Here is a 22,935-nt window from a genome sequence, read left to right as displayed (position 1 = left end):
TACAAAGCGTTGTGAAGTTGGCATCTCTAGATGACGTGATACTTGCAGTTGATCTTTGTTTTTTATTTCTAGCTCAATGAAAATTGTGCAATTTTTATGCTGTCAAAAAACAAATAGAACATTGACATGTATTTTACATTTTATTCTAGTTTGGACAGTTTACTGAGTTTTCTGTTCTGGAATATCAAGGTGGGAGAGGCAGGACAATGATCATGTCAATGTATTTGTGTTGGAGACACCTACCCTGGTATTTCACCTTCTGCTAAACTAATGACATTTTTCTGCTTAACCCTATTTATCTCCTGTTTATGTCTCGTGAACTATACATACTTCATCCTTTAAAAAAACAAAACAGAAGAAAAATAAACCCCTTTAGCCCCTGTTGGAAGACTCCCTGATTTCAGAAGAAAGTGTAGTAAGAGATTGAAACTGTAGGAGGTTAAAGTTCACAAACTGTCCGGGGGAGACGGGGTACATTCCTTGGTGGTTCTGCATCTTTATTTCACCTTCAATTCAAAGCAAGGTTATAATCCTACCGCCATCCTAGGGTGGGTGTGACAATTAAATGAGATGATTGACTACAATGTACAGCTAGTAAGCACTTAAAAACCATGAGCCGTTGTTAATATTTCTAGGCTTCCTTGGCATCATATACACCTCTAGTTGTGGGCTTCTCATTGGCAAGGGCTGCCTCTGACTTCCTTCTGCTTCCCCAAGGCTCAGTCCAGGACCTGACACCCCCAGGCCCTCAATGTACTCTCGTTAAGTTGGATTGACTGCAATGAAGAACCCTTTTCTAGACACCAATCACCAGGACCAAGAGACAGAATGAAGGTGCGAGCCTGTACTTAGTATCATTTGCTTCCACCATTGGCTCTGTGGTGCAGGCAATAAAGCAGAGTCGTGTCTGCACTCTCCGAGAGGTCCTTTCCTCTCCCCCAACCCATACGCTCAGGAAGCAGAGAGGTTTTCTGAAGATGAGGGATTTCACATTACCCTGCTATCTTTTGGGTAACTGCGTATTTTATGATGACTAATAGGCAATTACTATGGTAATATTGCAATTCAGCATGTGTGAGGTTTGGGAAATGAGAAATTATGGGTAGCTACTTTGGACTCATTTCTATGGTAACAAAAAAGTAATTGTCATTAAATACCAGTTATACTGAGGCTGTACCTGGTAATTATAGATTTTTATGCCCAGAAACATAAATAAAACCAATAAATTTATTCAAAGGTCTAAGACTGTTTACTTATACGTGGCTTTATGGAATACACAATGACAAGCACCTAATTAAGAAATGCAAACCCAACACAGTTTCATATTGTCATATGGAGACGGAGAGCCTGCAAGGCGACTTGCGTATCACACATGCTCTGAAGAAAACACAGTGGGGTAGAGGTGGGGGTTGGGCTATCTTCTCTGCAAAGGAAGTAGTGGGGAAGGGGATGTGGTGGAGGAAGTGTGCAAATGCTGCAGGGCGTGCTGGTAGCCATGCCTAACAGAAGACACCAAGAACCACCAACAAATGTGGATGGGCCCAGCCCATCACCTGCCTGTCCAGACTAGAACTCCTTTGGGACCTCGGGGGTGGGGTGGGGTGTGGTGTTTATTTCTCAAGATCCCTTGACTCTCTCTCCTCCCTCCCTCCCTCCCCTCCTGGACTCACCAAAATCTCTAAAGGAGATGTACACATTGCAAAGCCAACAGCCTCAGGACCCCTCCCTGGTGCTACGACTAAAAAAGCTAAAACAAGGGTTCTTTGTCTTTTTCCTGCATCAATAGGTCCAAGAGAAAGGGAGGCCAGAGGAAGAGAAATGCTTTATCTAAGGACAGACAAGGAGGCGCAGTGGGGGGGGGAGTTAGATAGAAGGAACAGTCCCGTTTTGGAAGTGGGGAGAGTTCCTAGAGACACCCCGTGGTCTCGAACAGCGCTTTTCACTGGATCCCAGTTTCTCCATTGCTGAAATGGAATGAATAAAAATCAGACTTCCTTTCTTAAAGGATTGATGTACGGTTCCATCGTGTTTTGTATGTGCCTTTGAAATATAACGACTTGTACAATAGCCAAGTATGGTTTTGAATCCAGAGTTTGCTAAATCCTACCTGCAGTTCATCACAATTTGCCTGTTGGCATTCACGTCACAACGGCGTAAGACCAAAGCAATCGGGGTCAGGAAGCCTTGTGGGTGAAGGCAATGACAACATCTGGTGATAGGTTCCAGTGGGGATGGCTGGGATCTATATATCATCACACGATTAGTACATTCTGCTGTTTAGTTCACTGTCACACATTCAGGAAATACAGAGCCAGGGTTGGTCCACTCTCTGCCAGGCACCGTGCCAAGCTTTGGGGATATAGAGAATGAGGTAGATGAAATCCTGATTTTGTGGAGTGTACAGGATAGAGGCTTATGTATTCTTTAAAGAAACAATCCTCAAAAATGAGACACAATTACAATTTGGGGTTAGGGGAATGAAAGGAGAGTCCAGAGTGCAATGAAAAAGTACAATAAGAGATGACTTATATATTGAAACCCTTGGGAAGGCTTCTCTTTGAAAGAGCATTAAATCTAAGACCAGAACTGAAAGAAAGGCCTATGCAATTGGAGTTTAGTAGGCAAGACAAAATGAGAGTTAGCTCTCGGTCTTTACTATGCACCGTAATATAATGACCTCTTCCTTTATCACCCAATATAATCTGTTATACATAGCTACTATTGAGCTTACTATAGTCCTATATATTGTCATTATAAACTTTAGTATAGCTCCTACGTACTGTTCACATAAACCACAGTGTAGTACCATATGAGGATGCCTACTTAGTAAATATTGCTACTCTCTATGTTAAAGAACGATATCTACCCAGATATGGCTACGATCTATTGCTATTATATGCAAGCATGTGTTTTTTTTCTATTTTACTATAAATATTGCAGTCTAGGTACTTATTAAATATAAGCTTAGAATGCTCAAATATGGGAATTCTCCCTAGTTACCCTTCTTAGATTGGATTGCATGCTTCTTTAATATGCAATAATAATGAAAGAAATAAAATTTTGTTTAGAACTTGCAATATACCCAGCACTGCTTTTTAAATGAATTATCTAATAAAGTCTCCATAACCTTTTTAATATTCCCATTTACAGATGAGAAAAGGAAGCTTATAGAGGCTATGCAATTTACCTGAAATCATACAGCAAGTCTGTAGACCAGAACTTGAAATCTGACCTGAGTGACACTTGGGGTCCCAGCCTCAACAACTGACTTTGACCCCACCCCCACCCCCAAAGGCCCTGCCTTCACGTTGTACTCTGTCTGGAAGTGGCCTGTTGAACTGAGTCTCCCACCAAGGCCAAGGCCTTGAGCCCAGGCCACTCTGTTTTTCCTCCCACCGTGTCTGGGGCTGAAGAAGCAGTGTAGGACAAGGTGGAGGCCAGTTTGTGCTGACAGATCAGCATCTCCACTTGCTCTCTCCAGGCGCATGGCCTCAGGTAGGTCGATTAAGTCATTTGGAGGCCACACACTGAGGGAGATGTTCAAAAAGTACAAGCTGGAGGGCCGGAGAGAAAGGCGGCCTGGCCTCCCACCACCTCTAGCTCTCTGGTGTGGCTTCCTGTGAGGCCCGGCTCTTCCTTCAGCTAGAAAGCATCGGAGACGTGGTTCTTTCCCCTCTCTTCATCCTTCTTTCCTCTCAACCTCCTACCTTCTTGTCCTCTTTTTAAATGCGTTTGAGTAGACCTTTATCATCTACAAGAAAAACATTAACAGAGCCCCACCTTAGCAGGGTTTCTGTGAGGGCTTTGCTGAGATAAGTGTGCGAAGGCTAGACGACTCAGTCTTACAGTATCATTTCCCAAAAGAGCATCTGACAGCATTTCATGCGCATGTGAAAATATAGAGTAAAACATTCATCAACCCAGTGGTTTTTGCGTGTACAATTCAGTGAATGACATTGATTACCGTCTTCCCCTTTTCATTTAACCATTCCCATGATTAATTTTTAAATTATCCCAAAATGCACTTTGCACACCCTAATGCAACTAAACAAACAAACAAATAAAACAAATCTCTATAGGCAAATGATTCCATAACACAAACCTTTGGCAAACAGCGCACACTATGTTCCCTCTGAAGATTCACTGTTTATCAGGGTAGGCAAAATTCTGAGAAATCCTGTAACCGAATATGATTCGCTTTGCATAACAACTAAGTTTCTCAACCCTAATGCTCTGGCAAATCCCACCAAACCATGGGAAATACTGTTCTGCAGAATAATTTGACTCTGAAAGGGGTTGGTCTATCTCTAAGGTATCTTAAAGCTCTCATTTCTATGCCTTCTTCCTTTTATTTCTTTCATAGTATCCATAGCTTTAATAGTGAATTTTTATAATTGACAGGCTTCCTTGTTGCTATTCAGAGCTGCGTTACCAACAGGATTGGTATCTGTGCTCATAAACTTTTTCCAAGGATCATAATGAGAATTACATATCCTCATGAGGGAAAGTCAGGGTTGAAAACTTTAGTATGAAAACATTTCTGTGAGCTCACGCTCTTCATCATGTAGTGCCCCCACCCACCGCAGAATAACAAAACCGTGAGCCTGAAGACATATAGGACACAGCTAGTGAGTGCCTTATCCCTCCTGTTGGCTACCTGAGATGCAGAGAGGGAGCTATTTTGACCAAGGCCACAGAACCACTTTCTACCTGGTCCTCCTCGGGAGAGCGGGTGATGACATAAATAAGTGTGTGGAAAGTCAGTATTGGCCTCTGTCTGACCACTGCTGCTCTTATAATTAAACATAAATAGTAATATAAATTAAATGATCCTTTTGCCACCATTATCACTAAGGGTGCATTCTGTCTAAGGAAGGTGAAATTCATAAAATCTAGAAATGCTACTCAACCATCACTTGTGGAGCTGTCAGGTAAGCATTGCACAAGGCCAGTATTCAAACCCATCAGCTGCTCAGAGCGAAAGAAGCGAAACTTTCCCCTCCTGTGAAGGTTTACCGCCTATCCTGGGTCACTGTAAGAATCAACTCAGTGGCAGTGGGTGGGTGGGTTTTGCTAATTAAGAGAAGAAGGAAAACCGTCTTTCCTTAAGGCTTCATTCTGTCCTATGAGTTCTTGCTGACTCATACATACTTAGGGACATCAGCAAGCCCCTCTGGACCAAGTTGTCTATTGGGTTTTCCCATGTAGTAAACCAACTCTATGTAAAATGGGCCTAATTGGGAGTCAGGAAATCTGAGGTCTAGTTTAATTAAGACCATTGACCTTGAAGATTTCTCTCTCATCTCATCTCTGAACCTCCGATTTTTTATCAGTAAAGTTATCTATTTCATTCTCTTATATTCATCACACACTTTTTGAGCATCTACCATGTACTGATCTCTGCTGCTAGGCACTGACAAAAAGATGATGAAGGTTCCGATCCTGCCCTCTGATGCCTTCAGATCCACAGGTCTGTGCACTGGGATAAGACTTATTCAACAACCACGTCTTTGAGATCTCGGAGAAGGGAGCAAACAATTGTGTGTTGAGGCTTGGAAAATACTTTTCAGAGAAAGGGACACGACCTGAGCTTTTCTAATGAGTTGCTGAGATGTAGTCAGGATGAGGAGGTTCTGGGCAAAGGACGGTATGTGTGAACATGTGAAAATGAGGCAGCAGGGGCCAGCAGGCCATGTCTGGGAGAACTAGGCTTTGCACACAGTGGTTAGAGTAAAAGCTATAAAAAGGGAAGGTGGTAGGTAAGGTAGAAAGATGGGAAGGAAGGCAGGACAATGGACACCAGACACTAGATCATAAAAAGTCTCCCAAGCTAAAGAGTTTAAATATTACCTTAAAAGTTGTAGGCCTGGTTTGTTCTCTGAAGCTCTCACCACTATCTAGTGGATGCTGACTTATAGTGACCCTATAGGACAGGGTAGAGCTGTCCCTGCCAGTTTCTGAGACTCTAATTCTTTACGAGGGTAGAAAGCTCCATCTTTCTCCCAAGGTGTGACTGGTGGTTTCGAACTGCTGACCACCCAAAGTGTAACCACTATCCTAGGTGGTAGAGTCCGGCAGTTTACTATTTACTAACTGTGTTACTTTTAGCAAGATAGTTGCCTGAACTATGAAATAAAGACCCTAACACAGCCCTCTGAGACGCCTCAGTGTTCGTTTTGTACTCCAATGAGCACTGGAATACAGTCTTCTACCTCTAGAAACTAAAGCAAGAGAGAGCGAGTTCAAGACATGTATGATCAGTAACTATGGGACTGGCTGAGACAATCTAGGATAGCAATCTCCCTCATTATTAATGCTCAAGATGAAACACAGAAACAAAGCAGAACCATTATAACTGTCATATGATATTCTGCAAAGCATCATCATCCCGATCCTATTGTTCAAAGCTGATAAATGCCCTGCCAGGTAAATAATTATTCTGTTGTTCCGACAAGATAAACTGAGCTTCCAAGATGGAGGGTGACTTTCCCAAGTTGTACAGGAAGTAGGTGTCTACACTGATACCATGTCTCCTGATTCCTGGCCCACTGCTTTCCCAGGAAACCCCAGCAGGTGCCTCAGGTAGACAGTGTGCAAAACAGTCAAGGCTCCCCAGTTACCTTCACCAAAGTCAAGCTGAAACTTCCTGAATAAACCCAAGGGTAGTTTCTGCTTCATAAATATATCCTTTATTTCTTCTTCTCTCTCTCTTTTTTTCTTTTTATTGTGAATTGGGTGAAGGTTTACAGAGCAGAGCAATTTTCTATTCAATAATTCATGCACATTTTGTTTCATCGCATTGGTTGCAATAACTGCAATGACACCTCACCTATTTTACATTCTTTCTAGTTCTTGTTTGCTGTTTCTATTCCTCCCTCTTGCCTAACCTTTCTTAATTTTGTCCTTGGGCAAATCCTTTTTGATCTCAAATGATTGGTTATTCGGTGGTGTGCTTACTGCCTTGGTGTTATTGTTCCCCTCATAGTTTGGCTGAAAATTAAGTCAAGGGGGGTGAATTCATTATTAGACATGAAGGGTGACTACAGGCCACAATCTCAGGGGTTTTATATATTTATTCTTGCTTCCCTACCACTGTCCTGTGATCATCAGCTTCCAAGCATCTTCCCCAGCCCCTTACCTATAATTGCCCAAGTAGACGCCGTCAGGGTTGAGCATCGGTGCAATCTTGAAGACCAGGTATTCTCGTAGGACACGGGCAATTGGGTGCTGGCTTACAAGAAAATCAATAATCCCTAGGGAAAGAGAAGCATGTAAGTTCATCTCAAAGTGTTTCCAGAAGAAAGGAACATCTTATTTTTAGTTTGGCACACAGTACGAGCCTAATAGGTCCTCTCTCGCAATATGAGATATTTTATGAACATATCTCTGTTTACAAGGCACAGATTGTTCACGAAATAATATTGAAGCCCATGGGCAGGAAGCAGAGAGCATTTCCTGCTTGAGAGCACAGGGAGAGCATCCCAGAAAAGATGGCATTTGCGCTGTTTCTTAAAGCACCCTCCAGGTTCTGACAAACAGAGATGGAATAAGCAGGATGATGCTGAACAATACATTGAGAGTTGCTTGCTCACACAGTCACTGCTGGCTAAACATTCACTTGGTTCTGATGGCTGCAGCATTGTAGGCTTTAGAGATCTAAATACTCATGATGCAAGTTGGCATTCCAAGAAGCAGAGAAGAGAAGGGGATTGGCCAACTTCATTCTAGAAGGGATTTCTTTAATATCCTCCAACGCTGCTCCTTTCCCTACACTGAGCATGTGCTGTTCACAGACTCCACAACTCTTGCTACTCTGTGCCTCTCTGTGGCATCAACACTACCTTGTTACCTCCCAGTCACCCAAATTAGCAAGTTGAAGTAACTCTCCCTGACTTCCCGCTGCCAGGCAGTCCCCAAGTCCAATCAGTGTCTGAATTTAGCAAATCTTCCTCTTAGCTCCCTCCCTCTCCCTCTCTTCTAATCCAGGCACCATCACATTGAGCTTGGGTGGCAGCAGCTATTTTTCGGATGTACCCTTGCCACTGGAGGCTGAGTGACCTTTATGAAGTGTTAACCTGACCCTGTAACTCTCTCTCTCTGATGTCCTTCTGGTCATGGTTTTTGGCATTTCTTTGTAGGACAGAGGGTGGGAGTGGTAGTCACCTAATCTGGTGTCAATTTAAGGATTAAGAGTGTAGGGGTGGAGCCTAGGCTGCCAATCAGAGATAGCCAATGAAACTTCTGTGTGGGCTTGCCTTCTCCTGAGAATTCTGGGAAAACTGGTACTTCCTCCTTGGAGGCGGAAGACACCTCTCTCTCTCTGCTACTCCCTGGGAGACATTGCAGATGACAAGTCACATGGACACAACCAGACCTCAGAAGCCAGAGAAGCCACAGAGAGACCCCTGCCAGCACTGAGATGCTTACAACGCCACTGGACCCACAGACTTTCTACCCACTGGCTTGTGATTGTCCTGCATTTGGCTTCATTGCATGTGTTTCATAAGTCTGAAGAGGACTTTATAGATTGATATCGGACATATGGGCTAATATCAGACTTATGGACGTGGACTGGACTGAGTTGGGACGTTTTCTCAGTGTTCAATTCCTCTTGTATATCAATCTCTTTCTTATCCCCATCTGTGTGTCTATGGATTTGTTTCTCTAGTCTACCCAGACTGACACAGTGGGAAAGTAAACAACTCTGAGCCTTACTCCTGCCCGCTCCTTTTCTGCGCTTCAATGTCTTCGTCAGAGACATACAACACTGGGTAAAAGGACACTCTGGAGTTCATGAAGTGATTACATGATCGAGAAGTGCAAAAAGCTCCCAAATTTCAGAAGGGGGACCCCTCCCTGGCCAGAAAAAGTAAGAACATTGTCGCGAATAAAGAAGCTAATGAGCTCAGCCTTAGCAGATAGGTTGGTTTTCACAGACTGACAGGAGAGAGGCAGCAGGGAAACGAGAACAGTCCATGTGCCCAGTGTGGGCACTTAGCTCTTGGAATGATCCCTCTCTCCAGAGCATGTTCCAAGAAGCTGCGACCACTGAGGGACATCTTGGGCTTTTCATTAGGCCAGGGCAGGGCACCATAAGCAGCTGAGCACCAGTTGGACATCATTTACTTCTCGGCAGACACGGCAAAGGACCAGATGCCCTAATTTATTTGTTGGTCCTCATATTAAAGCCGCAGTTGGCCAGTAAACAGGCAGGGTAATGATGCCAGGCACCCTTGTTAGGGGCTAATAATTGCTTAATCTGTCCACTAATTGACCCCAACTCCCAGGGTGGCCCTCCATCAAGGAGTGAGCCCGCATTCAGGGCCGGACCACGCTGCCTCGGCAAATGACTTCTGGAAATGGGGTGGCTTATTGCGATCCATCCTCCGTCACAGATGAGCAGATTAATTGGGCTGCCAATTAGACAGTTAATAAAAGGATAAGAGAAAACAAAACCAGCCCAGAGGCTGCCACTGTCCAGAAGTCCCTCTCCCTGCGTGAGTGTTCACCCCATCTCTTGGCTTGAGGTTAGAGACATTTCAACCTGAACCGTTCACATTGATTAGGAAATTGGAAGGAAACGTTCGGCTTTAGGATGGAGGTGGGAATGAACGTAAGCAGAGAGAAGCATGAAGAGAAAGTAATCGTAGAGAAGAAACGTCACTCTTGGCTATGAACCAAAAGCACTGCTTGGGCCAAGTAAAGAATGAGTTGAGGCGTGTGTTCACATCCTGACTGGTTGCTAGCTAGAGTTACTAACCTTCTCTGACCAGTCCCCTCACTTAATGTGGGAATAATAATACCTGATCTTCAAAACTGCGGTGTCGGTATATCACAGTGTCGGTGTGTTCACTGCTTGGTATACTCCCCCTTCCTGCCCACCCCTAAACCCACTGCCAACCCATGGATCCTGAAAGATAGCCACCCTATAGATGGCTTCCAAGACTGTAAATCTTTATGGGAGTCAAAGTCCGATCTTTTCCTCGCAGAGTGGCTTCTGTGTTGAAATCACAGACCTTGTGATCAGAAGCACAATGCCCAACTCACAGGGCTTGAAAAATGTGATGTGCGTGAGTCACTTCTCTTAGATCAGAGGTTAAAGGTAATGGGGACAGTAGGGGTGGTGGTGTTGATTTTAGAACTAGCTAGAAGTCTTAGTCTGTGAATTTTTCTACATAGGAGACATGGAGGAGCGCTTGTGGCACAGTGAGACACGCACTGAGGTGCTCACTGCAAGAGCCACTGGTTGTTCCACGGGAGAAAGATGAGGCTGTCTGCTCCCGGGAAGATTTAGTCTTGGAAACCCACAGAGGGGTGCCACTCTCTCTTATAGGGTCATTGTCAACTTCATGGCAGTGGGTTTGCGGGTGTCAAATTTAGGAACAAGGATACTAATTTGGGGAAAACAACAAGCCAACAGTGAGAGACCCTGGGTCCTATTTTTGGCTCAATTTGGGGTGACATTTAATAAGATCCTGGGTCTACTTTTGTCTAAACAATTTCCAATAAGGTGTACCACCCTTGCATTCTATAACTTCAGCTATGTTATTCCTTTGCCCCTAAAGGGAATAATCTCCACTCATCAATTGAGCAGAATCGTCTCTCTGGCTGAGAGAAATGATCCACCATTGTCCCTGCAGTAGACAAGTTTGTCAGGCCCTCTCTCCCAAGCTGATTAATCCAGAAGATGGAAGATGGAAGCAGAGGAGTTGTTACTGTTGTAAGGTGTCATCTAGTCGGTTCCAGCGCACAGAAGCCTCAGGTACAGTAGACCGAAAGACTGCTCAGTTCTGTGCCATCTTTAGAATCATTGCTGTGTTTGAACTAACAGTTCCTATCACTGGCTCACTCCACCTTCCTGAGGATTTCCCTCTTTCACTGGCTCTTTTCCTTACTCAGCATGAAGTCCTTCTCCCAGGACGGGTCCCGTCTGATGACATGTTCAAAGTATGTAAGGCCAAGTCTTGCCACCCTTGTTCCCAGTGAATATTCTGGTTGTGTTGCCAACGCAGATGTGTTTGTTCTGATGGGAGCCCTTGGTATGTTCAACATCCTCTGTCAACACGATAATTCAAAGACGTATTTTTTTCTCTCCAGTATTTCTTATTTAATGTCAAACTTTTACATTGATATGAAGAGCTGGAAATTACTATGACTTAAGTCAGACATACCTTAGTCTTTAATGTGATATCTTTCCTTTTTTAACAATTTAAAGGGGTCTTCTGCAGAAGATTTACTCGATGCAGTAAATCCTTTAATTTCTGGACTGTTTTCTTCATGGGCATCAATTGTGGATCCAAGTGAAATCCTTGACAACTCCAATCTTTTCTCCATTTCTCCAACTGGATGTTGCTCGGGGATTCAGTTGTGAAGAGACTGTACTTCTTTACAGTAGCACTTCATCTTTCTTTCACAGCTGTTCCTGGGGGTTTGAACCGCCAACCTGGTGGTTGGCAGCCTAGTGCCGAACCTACAAAACCACCAGGGCTACTGAAGGTTGTCCTGGACTGTAGGCTTTGATCTTCATCAGTAAGTGCTTCAAGTCCTCAAGCCCTTTTGACTTTCAACAAGCGAGGTTGTCTCATCTGCATATTGCATGTTATTAATAACGCTTCCTCCAATTCTGATATTGCATTCTTCATCATACAATCCAGCTTCTCTCATTACTTGAAAAGTATATGCAGATTGAATAACTATGGTGAAAAGATACAACTTTAATGCACACCTTTTCTGATTTTAAATCACTTATTATCCCCTTTGCTCTGCTTGAATGACTACCTACCTTTCTACACACAGGTTCTACATGGGCACAGTTACGTCTCTTGAATTTTCGTTCTTTGCAGTGCTACCCATAATTTGTTATGATGCACATAATCCAATACCTTTGCATAGTCAATTAAATACAGGTAAACATCTTTCTGGTATTCTCAGCTCTCCAGCATGATTCATCTGGTATAAGTAATATCTTTCCTTCTATATCCTTGTTGGGATCCAGCTTGAATTTTTGTCAGTTCCTTGTTCAGTATAAGGTTATAACTGCTTTTGAATGATCTTGAGCAAACTTTTCCTTGCAAGTGATAGTAACAATATTGTTGGATGATTTCCGTATTCTATTGGGTCAATTTTCTTGGCAACGGGCACAAAAAGTGCTAGTGAATTTGAAGTAGGGGGCAGAGGTCTATGCCTTGTGTCACCCTCAGTTTGGCCAGGATGAACCTTGCCACGCAAATAACATTGGATCTTTCATTGATTGTTGTTATTCCTCCCAAAGTGTTTGGTTCAAGTCTGGGAACACAGCAGGTACTTAATAAATGTCTATTGACGAATTAGTTGCAGGAATTCATTCCACCTTGACAAAGTGTAAGGTTAGTTGAACTCACAATCACTCGTCCCACAAACATTCACCAGTACTGTCTGTGATGTAAATTCAGGTCCGTTTCTGGGCTTTCCAGATGAATAAGACTTTCTTGGTAGTGTGTGCTGTAAAAACACAACTCTCCAAAGAGCCCCGTCCAAGTTTTGCTGGGGAAATTACAGGGCACCACCTGGAGGGGGCTCCTGAGCCAGCCTGGGACTCAGGAATGGATCCTGGAAGATGGAGATTCCAAAGATGAGTCAGGCGAGCTAGATGAAAGGGGTGCCATGGAGAATGCATTCCAGGCAGGGAAATGCTTAAGAAAAGGTTGGGTTGGAAGTGTGAGAGAAAGCAGCTTATTCAATAGCAGAACGCTCGTTAATTCCAGAAGCTAAATGCAAAGACTCTGAAAGGAGGCTTGAGTTCTTTTGCTCTGCCATTCCCTAGCAGTGTGACCTGTACCTTTGAGTGTCACAGCTCTATTTCCCCATCAGTTAAGAGAAGACACATCATAATTACCTTGCGGGTTATTGCAAGGATTTAAATTAGCTAATACAAGCCAAGTGTCTGGCACCTGATAAAGGGGGGGCATGTTTTGCTGATGGTTCCTATTTGGTGTGGGGGTGAGAGGTGTGTTGAGAGAGTTGCTAGGGGAATAAGCAGGGATTTGCTAAAGGTGAATAGGGTCCAAATGAACAACCCAGAGATCCCTAGAGAGCCATTGGAAGGGTTTCAGCCAGGAAACAATAGAATCAGGTGTGGGCTTTGGAGAGCTCCCCCAGGGGGCAGTGTGGATGTAGCTTGGAGGGAAGCAATGACGGAGGGTGGATGTTCCAATGGGGAGAAAGATGGGAGTGTGGGGAGACTGTGAGCTGAAGCAGATATAACAGGGAGACCCAGAAAATGCAAAGAAGCTTGCACTCATAAACCAGGTCCAACATGGCATGGCCTCCTCCAGACACAGATGCAGTGGGGTCAAAGGACCGTCATGTGGATGGATAGGCAGTGATACAACCCCTGAGAACATCAGAGCTTTTCACTGAAATCACTGCAACCAGAGAGAGAAAGAAAGAGAGGACCAAGTCACTCACTACCATCAAGTTGATTTCTCAAATATATCAATCATATATGACAGACACATAGCAATCTGATATGTCTGCCACTGTTGGCATTCAAGGCTGTAAGTATTTGTGGGCTCATAAAGGCTCATCTTTCTCCTACAGAGCAGTTGGTAGGGTTGAACCATCATCAACGTTGTGATTAGCAGCCCAACATGTTCTCCACTATGCTACCAGGGCTCCTTACCCTCAGAAAAGGGGCTCTAAAGCAGCCGAGGTTCTGTTTCTGGCCTCTAGTAGACTTGAGCCTCAAAACAGGAATTGAATTCAGTTATGGACCAATCAGGAAAGTTTGCTTTCCCGTATCTCTGAGTTTGGGGGATTGAGGTAGCACCTGTTATTTAGGTCTGCCGTCCTTTCAGGAGGTCAGGGGTAGGTCTGCCTTGCGTGTCATTATATTATCAGTGCCTAAGTCAGTATTTAGCACCAGGACAATGCTCAGTAGACATCCTCATATGTGAAATAAATGATTAAAGGTGGTCTGCTAATGGGACTCTGCACACATTCCCCAGGCCACCAACTCAGTTCCAACCCTGAATGACCTTGCATCGAGTTTCCGAGGCTCTACTTCTTTACAGAGGCACATCGCCAGCCCATGCCTTACCTGACTTACAATGAATCACTATTAGTTGGCTTAGAATTTTATTGGCTCCATTTTACAGATGGAGAAACAAAGTGAGGGTGGCAATGGCTTGTCTCACACAGCACACAAGGAGCCTAGGCTTTACTCAGATTCAATTCTGCTGGCCTCACAGCTGTGTTCTTTTCATTACACCAAGAAGGGAAGAGCCGGGAGTCTATTCACATGTGATTTGCAGAATGATTTGTGTGTGCCAGCACAATTTGCTCCCTGGAGAATACTGTGAAAGGTTTATTGTTGCTTATTCCTTGCTGAAAGGCAGCACACTGTAGAGACGCGTATCCCCTCTGAAGCCCAGAATGTGGCTCATATGACAACAGTTCTCCAGGCTAGCCTCCAACTCTGGCACCAGGACCCTTGGGGGAGTGACTCTTGTTTGCTCTCAGCTGAGCCCAGGGCCCCCAGATTATGGACTCACAGGGAATCTTAAAGAGCTGACGCTCACAGGGTCTAAATGCTTACCTCACCTCTGCCTCTAACTCTGCCTGTTTCACTGATGAAGAGACAGACGCCTAGGAAAGTAACAGGCCTCGTCACAACTTTTAGTGCATCTAGTGTAAGATGAGAGAGAGAGAGAGAGAGGAATAAAAGTCAAAGGAAAGCCGGAAAGAATAGAATCAGGTGTGGACTTCGGAGAGCTCCCCCAGGGGCAGTGTGGATGTAGCTTGGAGGGAAGCAATGATGGAGGGTGGATGTTCCGCTGGGGAGAAAGATGGGAGTGTGGGGGGACTGTGAGCGGAAGCAGATATGACAGGGAGAGCCAGCAGATGTGAAGAAGCTTGTTGTCAGAATCGAGGGTCCAACATGGCAGGAGCTGCATGAACTTCCGGAGGCAGTGGTCTCCACTTCCCCATGGGACTGTGAGGCTGTGCTTGGTCCTGGGGGCTGCTCGTGTGGGTGGTTGTGAGTAGGTGGTGTGCATGGGGACATTTGCATATTTCTCTCTCTCCATTTGCCCTCCCCAAACAACGCTGAGCAGTGTACCTCTTGAGGTGAAAGCCAGCTCTTTAACTACACGGCATGGGCCCTAGTGGTCACTTTGGCATGGAGCAGCCGCAGCGGAGCCACAGCAAGCTGGGAAGCAGGTCACCTAAATTCCAGTCCTCTACTGACCCGCCAGGTCACATGCGGCAACTCCCTTGACTTTTTGGAAAGATACGGTTTCCATGAAAGAGCAAAGGAGAAGAGGAAAGAGTGCTCACTTAGTTGTGCCTGCTGCTTTCCCCAGCACGGACATACGTGATCTCATCTAAGCCCTACAGCACCTCCTTGAGGAAGATATTGCGGCCCTCACTTCGCAGAAGTCTGAGAGTTCAGGACTTGCCTAAAGCTCCCCAGTTCATAGGTGGAAGCCTGGGGTTCAAACGCAGGACTGTCCGACTCCAAAGTTGTAGCCTATCCCCACTGCCCCATCCCACCCTCCACAGCAGCAGTCCACACATGTTGGCTTAATCCATTCCCTTACAAAGAATCCGAAGAGCACAGAATGTTCTGCAGATGGACATTTTCAAGGGGAGAGGTGCTAACAACTTTAGAAAGGTTTTACGAACGATCATTGACTTGACTAGGAATCAGAGACCCAGGTTCTTCCTTTTTAAAAATCATTTTAGGAGGGACTCCTACAACTGTTGAAACAATCCATCCATCCATCCATTGTGTCAAGCACATTTGTACATTTGTTGCCCTCATTATTCTCAAAACATTGGCTTTCTACTTGAGCCCTTGGTATCAGCTCCTCATTTCCCCCCTCCCTCCCCGCTCCCCCTCCCTCATGAACCCTTGATAATTTATAAATTATTATTATTTTGTCATATCTTACACTGTCCAATGTCTCCCTTCACCCACTTTTCTGTTGTCCAGCCCCCAGGGAGGAGGTTATATGTAGATCCATGTAATCGGTTCCCCCTTTCCAACTCACCTTCCCTCCACCCTGCCAGTATCGCCACTCACACCACTGGTCCTGAAGGGATCATCTGTCCTGGATTCCCTGTGTTTCCAGTTCCTATCTGTACCAGTGTATATCATCTGGTCTATCCATATTTGTAAGATAGAATTGGGATAATGATAGTGGGGGAAGAGGTGTATGGAGAGAGAAGCATTTAGGAACTAGAGGAAAGTTGTATGTTTCATCATCGTTGCAACACTGCACCCTGACTGGCTCTTCTCCTCCCCGTGGAAGGAGATGTCCAGTTGCCTACAGATGGGTCTTGGGTTCCCAATCTGCACTCCCCCTCATTCACAATGATTTAACTTTTGGTTATTTGATGCCTGATCCTTTCATCATCTCATGATCACACAGGCTGGTGTGCTTCTTCCATGTGAGCTTTGTTGCTTCTGAGGGTGTAGAAGGTCTGGTAGAGTGTGATCAAGGGCAACGTAACTGAGAGGAATTACTGAAATCCAAATGAAGGCTGATCATGATAGTGGGACAAGAGGAAAGTAAAAGGAAATATAGGAAAGAACTAGGAGACAAAGGGCATTTATAGAGGTCTTAATAAAGGCATGTACATATGTAAATATATTTATATATGAAGATGGGGAAATAGATCTATGTACATATATTTATAGGTTTAGTATTAAGGTAGCAGATGGATATTGGTCCTCCCTCAATGCAAGTACTCCCTCAATGCAAGAACACTTTGTTCTATTAAACTGGCATTCCATGATATTCACCTTCCCGACACAATAGCCGAAGACAAAGCAGGTAAATAAGCAAATGTGGTGAAGAAAGCTGATGGGGCCCTGCTATCAAAAGATATAGTGTCTAGGGTCTTAAAGGATTGAAGGTAAACAAGCGGTAATCTAGCTCAGAGACCCAGGTTCTTATCCCAGCCAATATAAACTTCCCAGTTTAAATGAGGCAGGTTAAGCTAAAGACTGTTGGGAAAGCAGCAAGGAAAAGTGAGCAGTATTGGAGTCCTGTGCCTGGGTTTGTGTTCCGGGTAAGGATTAGTAGAAACGTATATACAACCCCCCTAGGAGGACCTGGCATCTACAAAGTGCTTGACTAGTGCTGGCTCCTCCCCTTATCCAGAATAAGAGTCACAATGCTGATCGAGTGCTTACTGCGCTCTACATAGTGCTCTACATGTTCTATAGATATTAACTCATTTATCTTTAGAACAACCTCATGAGGTAAGATTTCCATGATTCCAGTTTCCAGATAAAGAAAGAGGGGCACAGAGAGGTGCTGTAACTTTCCCAGGGTCAAACTTCATGTGTGGGAAAGCAGGGATCCCAACTTAGGCAGTGTAGCTTCAGAGACTGCTATCATCCATGGAAACATGGGGATGCCTTTTATTTCTCACAATGGAGCAGGAGGTCAGAGGTTTTGGGGACTGAGGGCTGACTGCAGCCCACCACCAAGCAGAGTAACGAGAAGGTCAATGCTCTGTAGCACCCACTTCGAGGGTGCTGGGATAACAGGGCTCCAGGACACTCCCAGCAGCAGGTGTATCCGCAGGTCAGTAGTGAGAACTGTGGTCCCAGCCAGATGGGGTCAGCCAGATACACATGCCTGCTCCCTGCTCAAGGTCAGTGATCTAGTTCATGAAGAGGAATTAATAGAACAGATTGGATCTCAGCCATCCCCTTTGCAGGCTTTACCTACACCTATCCAGCCCCAGAACAAGATTAGCTAAGGCAGGGTGGGTGCGGGGTGGGAGGAGCAGGCTAAAGGCTATGAGCTCCATCTATGCCCAGATGGCTGAGGGGCCCTAGGGCAGATGGGGCCTCACTCCTGTTATGAGAAAAAGGGGAATTGATGCCTGTCGTAAGTTGCCTAGAGGAAGGAGGAAGTGGGCATTTCCAAAGAGAGTTACAAACGTAGGACCTGTGTCAGGGAGCTATGCCCAGGGCCACACCTGCCACAAATTAGCTGGCTGACTGGAGGCAAACAACTGGACCTTGTTGAGCCTCAACATCCTCATCGGTGTGACAACACATGCATTGTCATGAGTGGTTAGTGGGTTGTGCTGTTCTAAGCGCAAAGCCTTCCCTTCCAGCGTCTTCCACCCCTGAGTCACATAGAGCAGCATGCAGAAGCTGGGGAGTCAGTTTCCCCGGGCAATTCACTAGCTGCATAACCTGGATGTTTACTTTTTTGAATCTCAGTGTTTATATCCTAGAACAAACACAGCAATGCTTTAGCACAACAATCTCATGGGATGGAAAATATGCTTCCGCTGTATAGATGTGGAAATTGACACTGAAGCTCCAGTTCTAGGTCAAAATAGCGCATAGTTTAAATAAGAAGGAAAAAAATAGAAACACAATGTATAGCAAATAAAAGGGATTCTGACGGTCATCTGTATACTCACAATGCTGGCACAAAGCTCGGAGCTAAGTGCGAGAAGCAGGACGGAGGAAGTCTTATAGGAAATGAGGGTTGAGAGGGGAGAGGTATTCCTAAGTGGCAAAGGTGTGCACACAGGGTGTGCAGGCAGAGGAAGCAGTAGGTGCAAAGGCCTGGGCTTGGGGAAAGGACAGCTGTCGATTATGCATTTGAACTGTGCAGAGATTGGGTGCATGAGGCTGATGCAAAGAACTGGAGAAAACCAGATCCCAGAGGGGTAAGTGCCACACCGAGAAGCTTGGCGATTCTCTTACGAAGGCACTGGGTAGGCACTGGAAAGCCGTGCCAAGGAGTAACCGTGGATAAGTCTATGGGGCCAGCTTAGGAACGCAGTGTCATCCTAGGGAGGATGCGATGTCCCCTTGACTTCTCTCTGCCTCCTTCATGAGCCGTAGAATGAAACGGTAACCCTATCGTATGTCTCCTGTCCCCAAGGAGGTGGGACTAAGGACTTAGGCTTCCAGAGATGAAAATATTTGTGGTATGGCTACTGTCTTTTATAAACCAAGAAAAGGAGGTGTTCACATCTTATCAGCTGAGGGACAGTATGCTGCCAAGTTTAGAAACTAACAGATGGTTGCAAGAGAAGTGGTTGGTGAAATCAGTCGGGGCTTGGGAGAGGTTACTCCAAGGACAATGATGGGGAGAAAAATCTAGAAGTGAGACTGCTGAGGAATTGGCACACCCCAGCCATGCCTCTTAAAATTCCTTGACTTTGAGCAAGTCATTCATTTCCTCTCCCTGAAACTCAGTCTTCTTATTTGACCAAAAAAGGAGGAAGGCGCAGCTTTGGAACAATAGGAGCTGGGAAAATAAAACCCGTGTCTGTATTTGCATAGTGCGCTACAGCTTGCGAAGCAGGTTACATGCTTCGTTCCTAAGATTCCCATGGGGAAGGAGGCAACATCTGTGGAGTGTCTGCTATGTGTGGGCCACAGAACGGGGCGTTTTATTTACATTCATCTCATGCCATCCTCAGTTTTCCTGCACAGGTGTTGTTTCTCTGCACTCACATTTGAAGAAACAAAGTCACACTGCTCTGACGTGGCAGTCAATATTTGAGTCCATGGCTGTCTGATTCCAAATTCTCTGATAGTTCCACATGCGGCTGCCCTCCGTTATTAACATCTACATCTTGTTTATTCATATCCTTTTGACTTCATGATCATTTTGAGAGGAAAGTGAGATAAATTATTTAGCTTCTCCAAGCTTCAGTTTTCTCATATGTAAAGATTCCATCGATATTAGTAATTGAAATAGACTAAACAAGTAATTAAGAAACGTAACATGTTTCGGTCGTGCTTAGAATATTACACACACAATAAATCATATATCTTATCTACAAGTAAGAGACACCCACTAAGCGAAAACCAAGCCCCCTGCTATTGATTTGATTCCAACTCACAGCTAGCCTATATAAGGCTGTTTGCGACTGCAAATCTTTACAGTATCAGACAGCCTCATCTTGTTCCCATTGGACAGGTGAGCAATGTCAAAAATCTGACCATACTAACCATTGGCAAAGATAGAGGTCATTAGGAACTCATATGTTGTCATTGCAGCATAAAGCGGTATGTTTTAGAAAGAAATGATAAAGTACTTATAAACTTAGATACACATATCCTGTTGTTGTGAGGTGCCATGCAGATGGTTCCAAATCATACCGACCCTATGCAGCACAGAATGAAACCCTGCCCCACAGCCCCACGTGATCCTCTGAGCCCATCACTGCAGCCAAAGTGCAACCCGTCTTGTTGAGAGTCTGTTGAGCTTTCTGCTAACCAAGTGTGATGGCTTTCTCCAAGGACTCATCCCTTAGGATTATCAAGTCCAAGGTCCCTGCGGCAAAATCTCACCTTTGTCATTTCTAAGGAGCAGACTGGTCGTACTTTTTCAACACAGAGTCATTCATTCTTCCGGCAGTTCATAGTATGCTCAACATTCTTCACTAACCACAATTCAAAAGCATCAGTTCTTCCGGGTTTTGCATGCATAGGAGGTGATTGGAAATATCGCTTGGGTCAGAAGTATCTTAGTCCTCAAACTGACATCTCCTTTTGGACACTTTAAGGAGGGTGTGTGTGTGTGTGTGTGTGTGTGTGTGTGTGTGATTTGTCTAATGCAGTACTTCCTTTTATGTCTTGACCACTGCTTCCGTGAACATTGTGATAGAGCCAAGTTAAATGACATCTCTGACAAACTCAATGGTTTCTCTGTCTACTGTGGTGTTGCTTATTGATCCAGTTGGATGGATATTTGTTGTCTCTATGTTGAGGTGTAATCTATACCAAAGGCTGTAGTCTTTGATCTTCATCGGTATACATTTTAAGTCCTCTTTGCTTTCGGCAAACAAGGCTGTGCCATGTACATATTTCAGATTGTTCATGAGTTCTCCTCCAATAATGATGCCTCATTCTTCATCTTATAGTCCAGATTCTTAGATGATTTGCTCAGCGTACAGACTGTGTAAGTATGGAGCAATCAAACATCCTTGTCACCTCCCTGATTTTTAACCATGCAGTGGCCCTGTGTTCTGTTCAAATGACTACCTCTTGGTCTATGCACAAGTTCTGCTTGAGTACAATTAGGTGTTCAGGAATCTTATTGTTCAAAATATTCAAAATTTGTTATGACTCAGCAATTGCATTCCTAGGTTATGCAGTCTAGAAAAACATCTGCACATGTGCACAGGAGATATGTGTAAGAATGTCTGTAGCCACAGCCTTTGTTAGTAAAAGACTTTAAACAGCTTGATTATTCCTTATCAGGAGAATGACTAAGTAGGCTGTGCTATCTACACACATGGAATACAATATAGTAAACAGTTATACTCATTAACATGAATGTTGAGTGAAAAACAAGTCTCAGGATATATACAAAATGTTGCCATTTTCGTGGGGGAATGGGGCACTAACCCATCCACAGGGACAGTTTGTTTATACCTCCACAGGGAAAGAGGGACCAGATTTCCACCTAGTGCTCCAAGATGTGAATGCAACATGCCAGCATGGAGTAGTGAACCAGTGGAGAGATCTGAGGGGCCGGCTCTAATCCCAACTACGTGGATACCTGTTCCCCCCTCCCCCCGAGAAGAATTGATTTCAGAGGACAGCACTGAAGCTGCGGCTCCAGGACAGCTGCGTGCGAGAGCAAATGATCAGAGCACATGGGAGCAAATGAAGGGGGAGGAAGAGAGAGTGGAGCACATCCTGGCCCACCAAGCCTTGCCAATGATATTACCGCTCAAAGAAGCCAATCCACAGAGAAGACCACATGGCTGGCCCCACTATGAGACACGGCATCCCTCACTGACCCATAGCCTACAGGGGATAACACTGGAGACATAGTGTGGGAATTCCACCCGATCTTATCCAACCACACTGAGGAAAACACTAAGGATGTGGAACAGAACAGCAAGGGGAACACAGCAAAGATGTCCCCAGGGAATACCAAAAATAGACTTTGGGGCCAGGGCTTGGTGCCCCATCAGACTCTAACGAAAAGCATGCCAACAAACAGTCCTTGAACGAACTACAGCTTTTCTTTCTTGTTGTTGTGTTTTGATTTGTTTTTTGTCATTGGCTTGTTGTTGCTGTTTTGTTTTATTTTGTAGCTTGGTTTTGCTCTGTCTTATTTTTGTGCATCTTATTTTCTCCGCAGGTCTGTCTAAATAAGATATGCTGGATGAACAATCTAGAGGAGAAAACCATGGGACCGACAGTTCTGGGGGACATGGGAGAGGGAGAGGTGAGGTGGGTGGGTGAAGGAAATAGTGTTAACAAACCCAGGGACAAGGGAACAACAAGTGATCCAAATTGGTGGTGAGGAGGGTGTAGGAGGCCTGGTAGGGTGTGACCAAGGGTAATGTAACTGAGAGGAATTACTGAAACCCAAATGAAGGCTGAACATGATAGTGGGACAAGAGGAAAGTAAAAGGAAACAGAGGAAAGATCCAGGAGGCAAAGGGCATTTATAGATGTCTAAATAAAGGCATGTACATATGTAAACATATTTTTTGACTGTTTCAATATGTATATATATTTTTACTATCAAATGTTTGTAATTATTTCTTTTTTAAAATAGTTTTACTAGGGGCTCATACAACTCTTATCACCATCCATACATACATCAATTGTGCATATATTAGGATGTGGAAATAGATCTATGTGCATATATGTATAGGTTTAGTATTAAGGTAGCCGATGGACATTGGGTCTCCACTCAAGTACTCCCTCAATGCAAGAATACTTTGTTCTATTAAACTGGCATTTCATGATGCTCACTTTCCAGACACAATCACAGAAGACAAAGCGGGTGCATAAGCAAATATGGTGAGGAAAGCTGATAGTGGCCAGCTATCAAAAGATATAGTGTCTGAGGTCTTAAAGGCTTGAAGGTAAACAAGCGGCTATCTAGCTCAGAAGCAACAAAGCCTACATGGAAGAAGCACACCAGCCTGCATGATCAC

At 44.5% G+C, this 22,935-nt stretch overlaps 1 protein-coding gene across 1 annotated transcript in view; it reads right to left on the bottom strand.

Moving 5' to 3' along the window:
• AGBL4 (AGBL carboxypeptidase 4) overlaps nt 1-22,935 on the bottom strand; it is a 1,691,367-nt gene that overhangs the window by 175,580 nt on the left and 1,492,852 nt on the right. The window contains exon 8 of the mRNA XM_013003864.3: nt 7,139-7,253. Coding sequence (XP_012859318.1) covers nt 7,139-7,253 — 115 coding nt within the window. The remainder of the gene's footprint in view (nt 1-7,138; nt 7,254-22,935) is intronic.

This window comes from Echinops telfairi, unplaced genomic scaffold (genome assembly GCF_000313985.2).
Source record: "Echinops telfairi isolate 266 unplaced genomic scaffold, ASM31398v2 ScPeMD7_443;HRSCAF=831, whole genome shotgun sequence".
In the NCBI taxonomy this organism is placed as follows: Eukaryota; Metazoa; Chordata; class Mammalia; order Afrosoricida; family Tenrecidae; genus Echinops; species Echinops telfairi.
The sequence above is the reverse complement of the archived record's forward strand: the minus strand, read 5'-3'. Positions and strand labels throughout refer to the sequence as shown.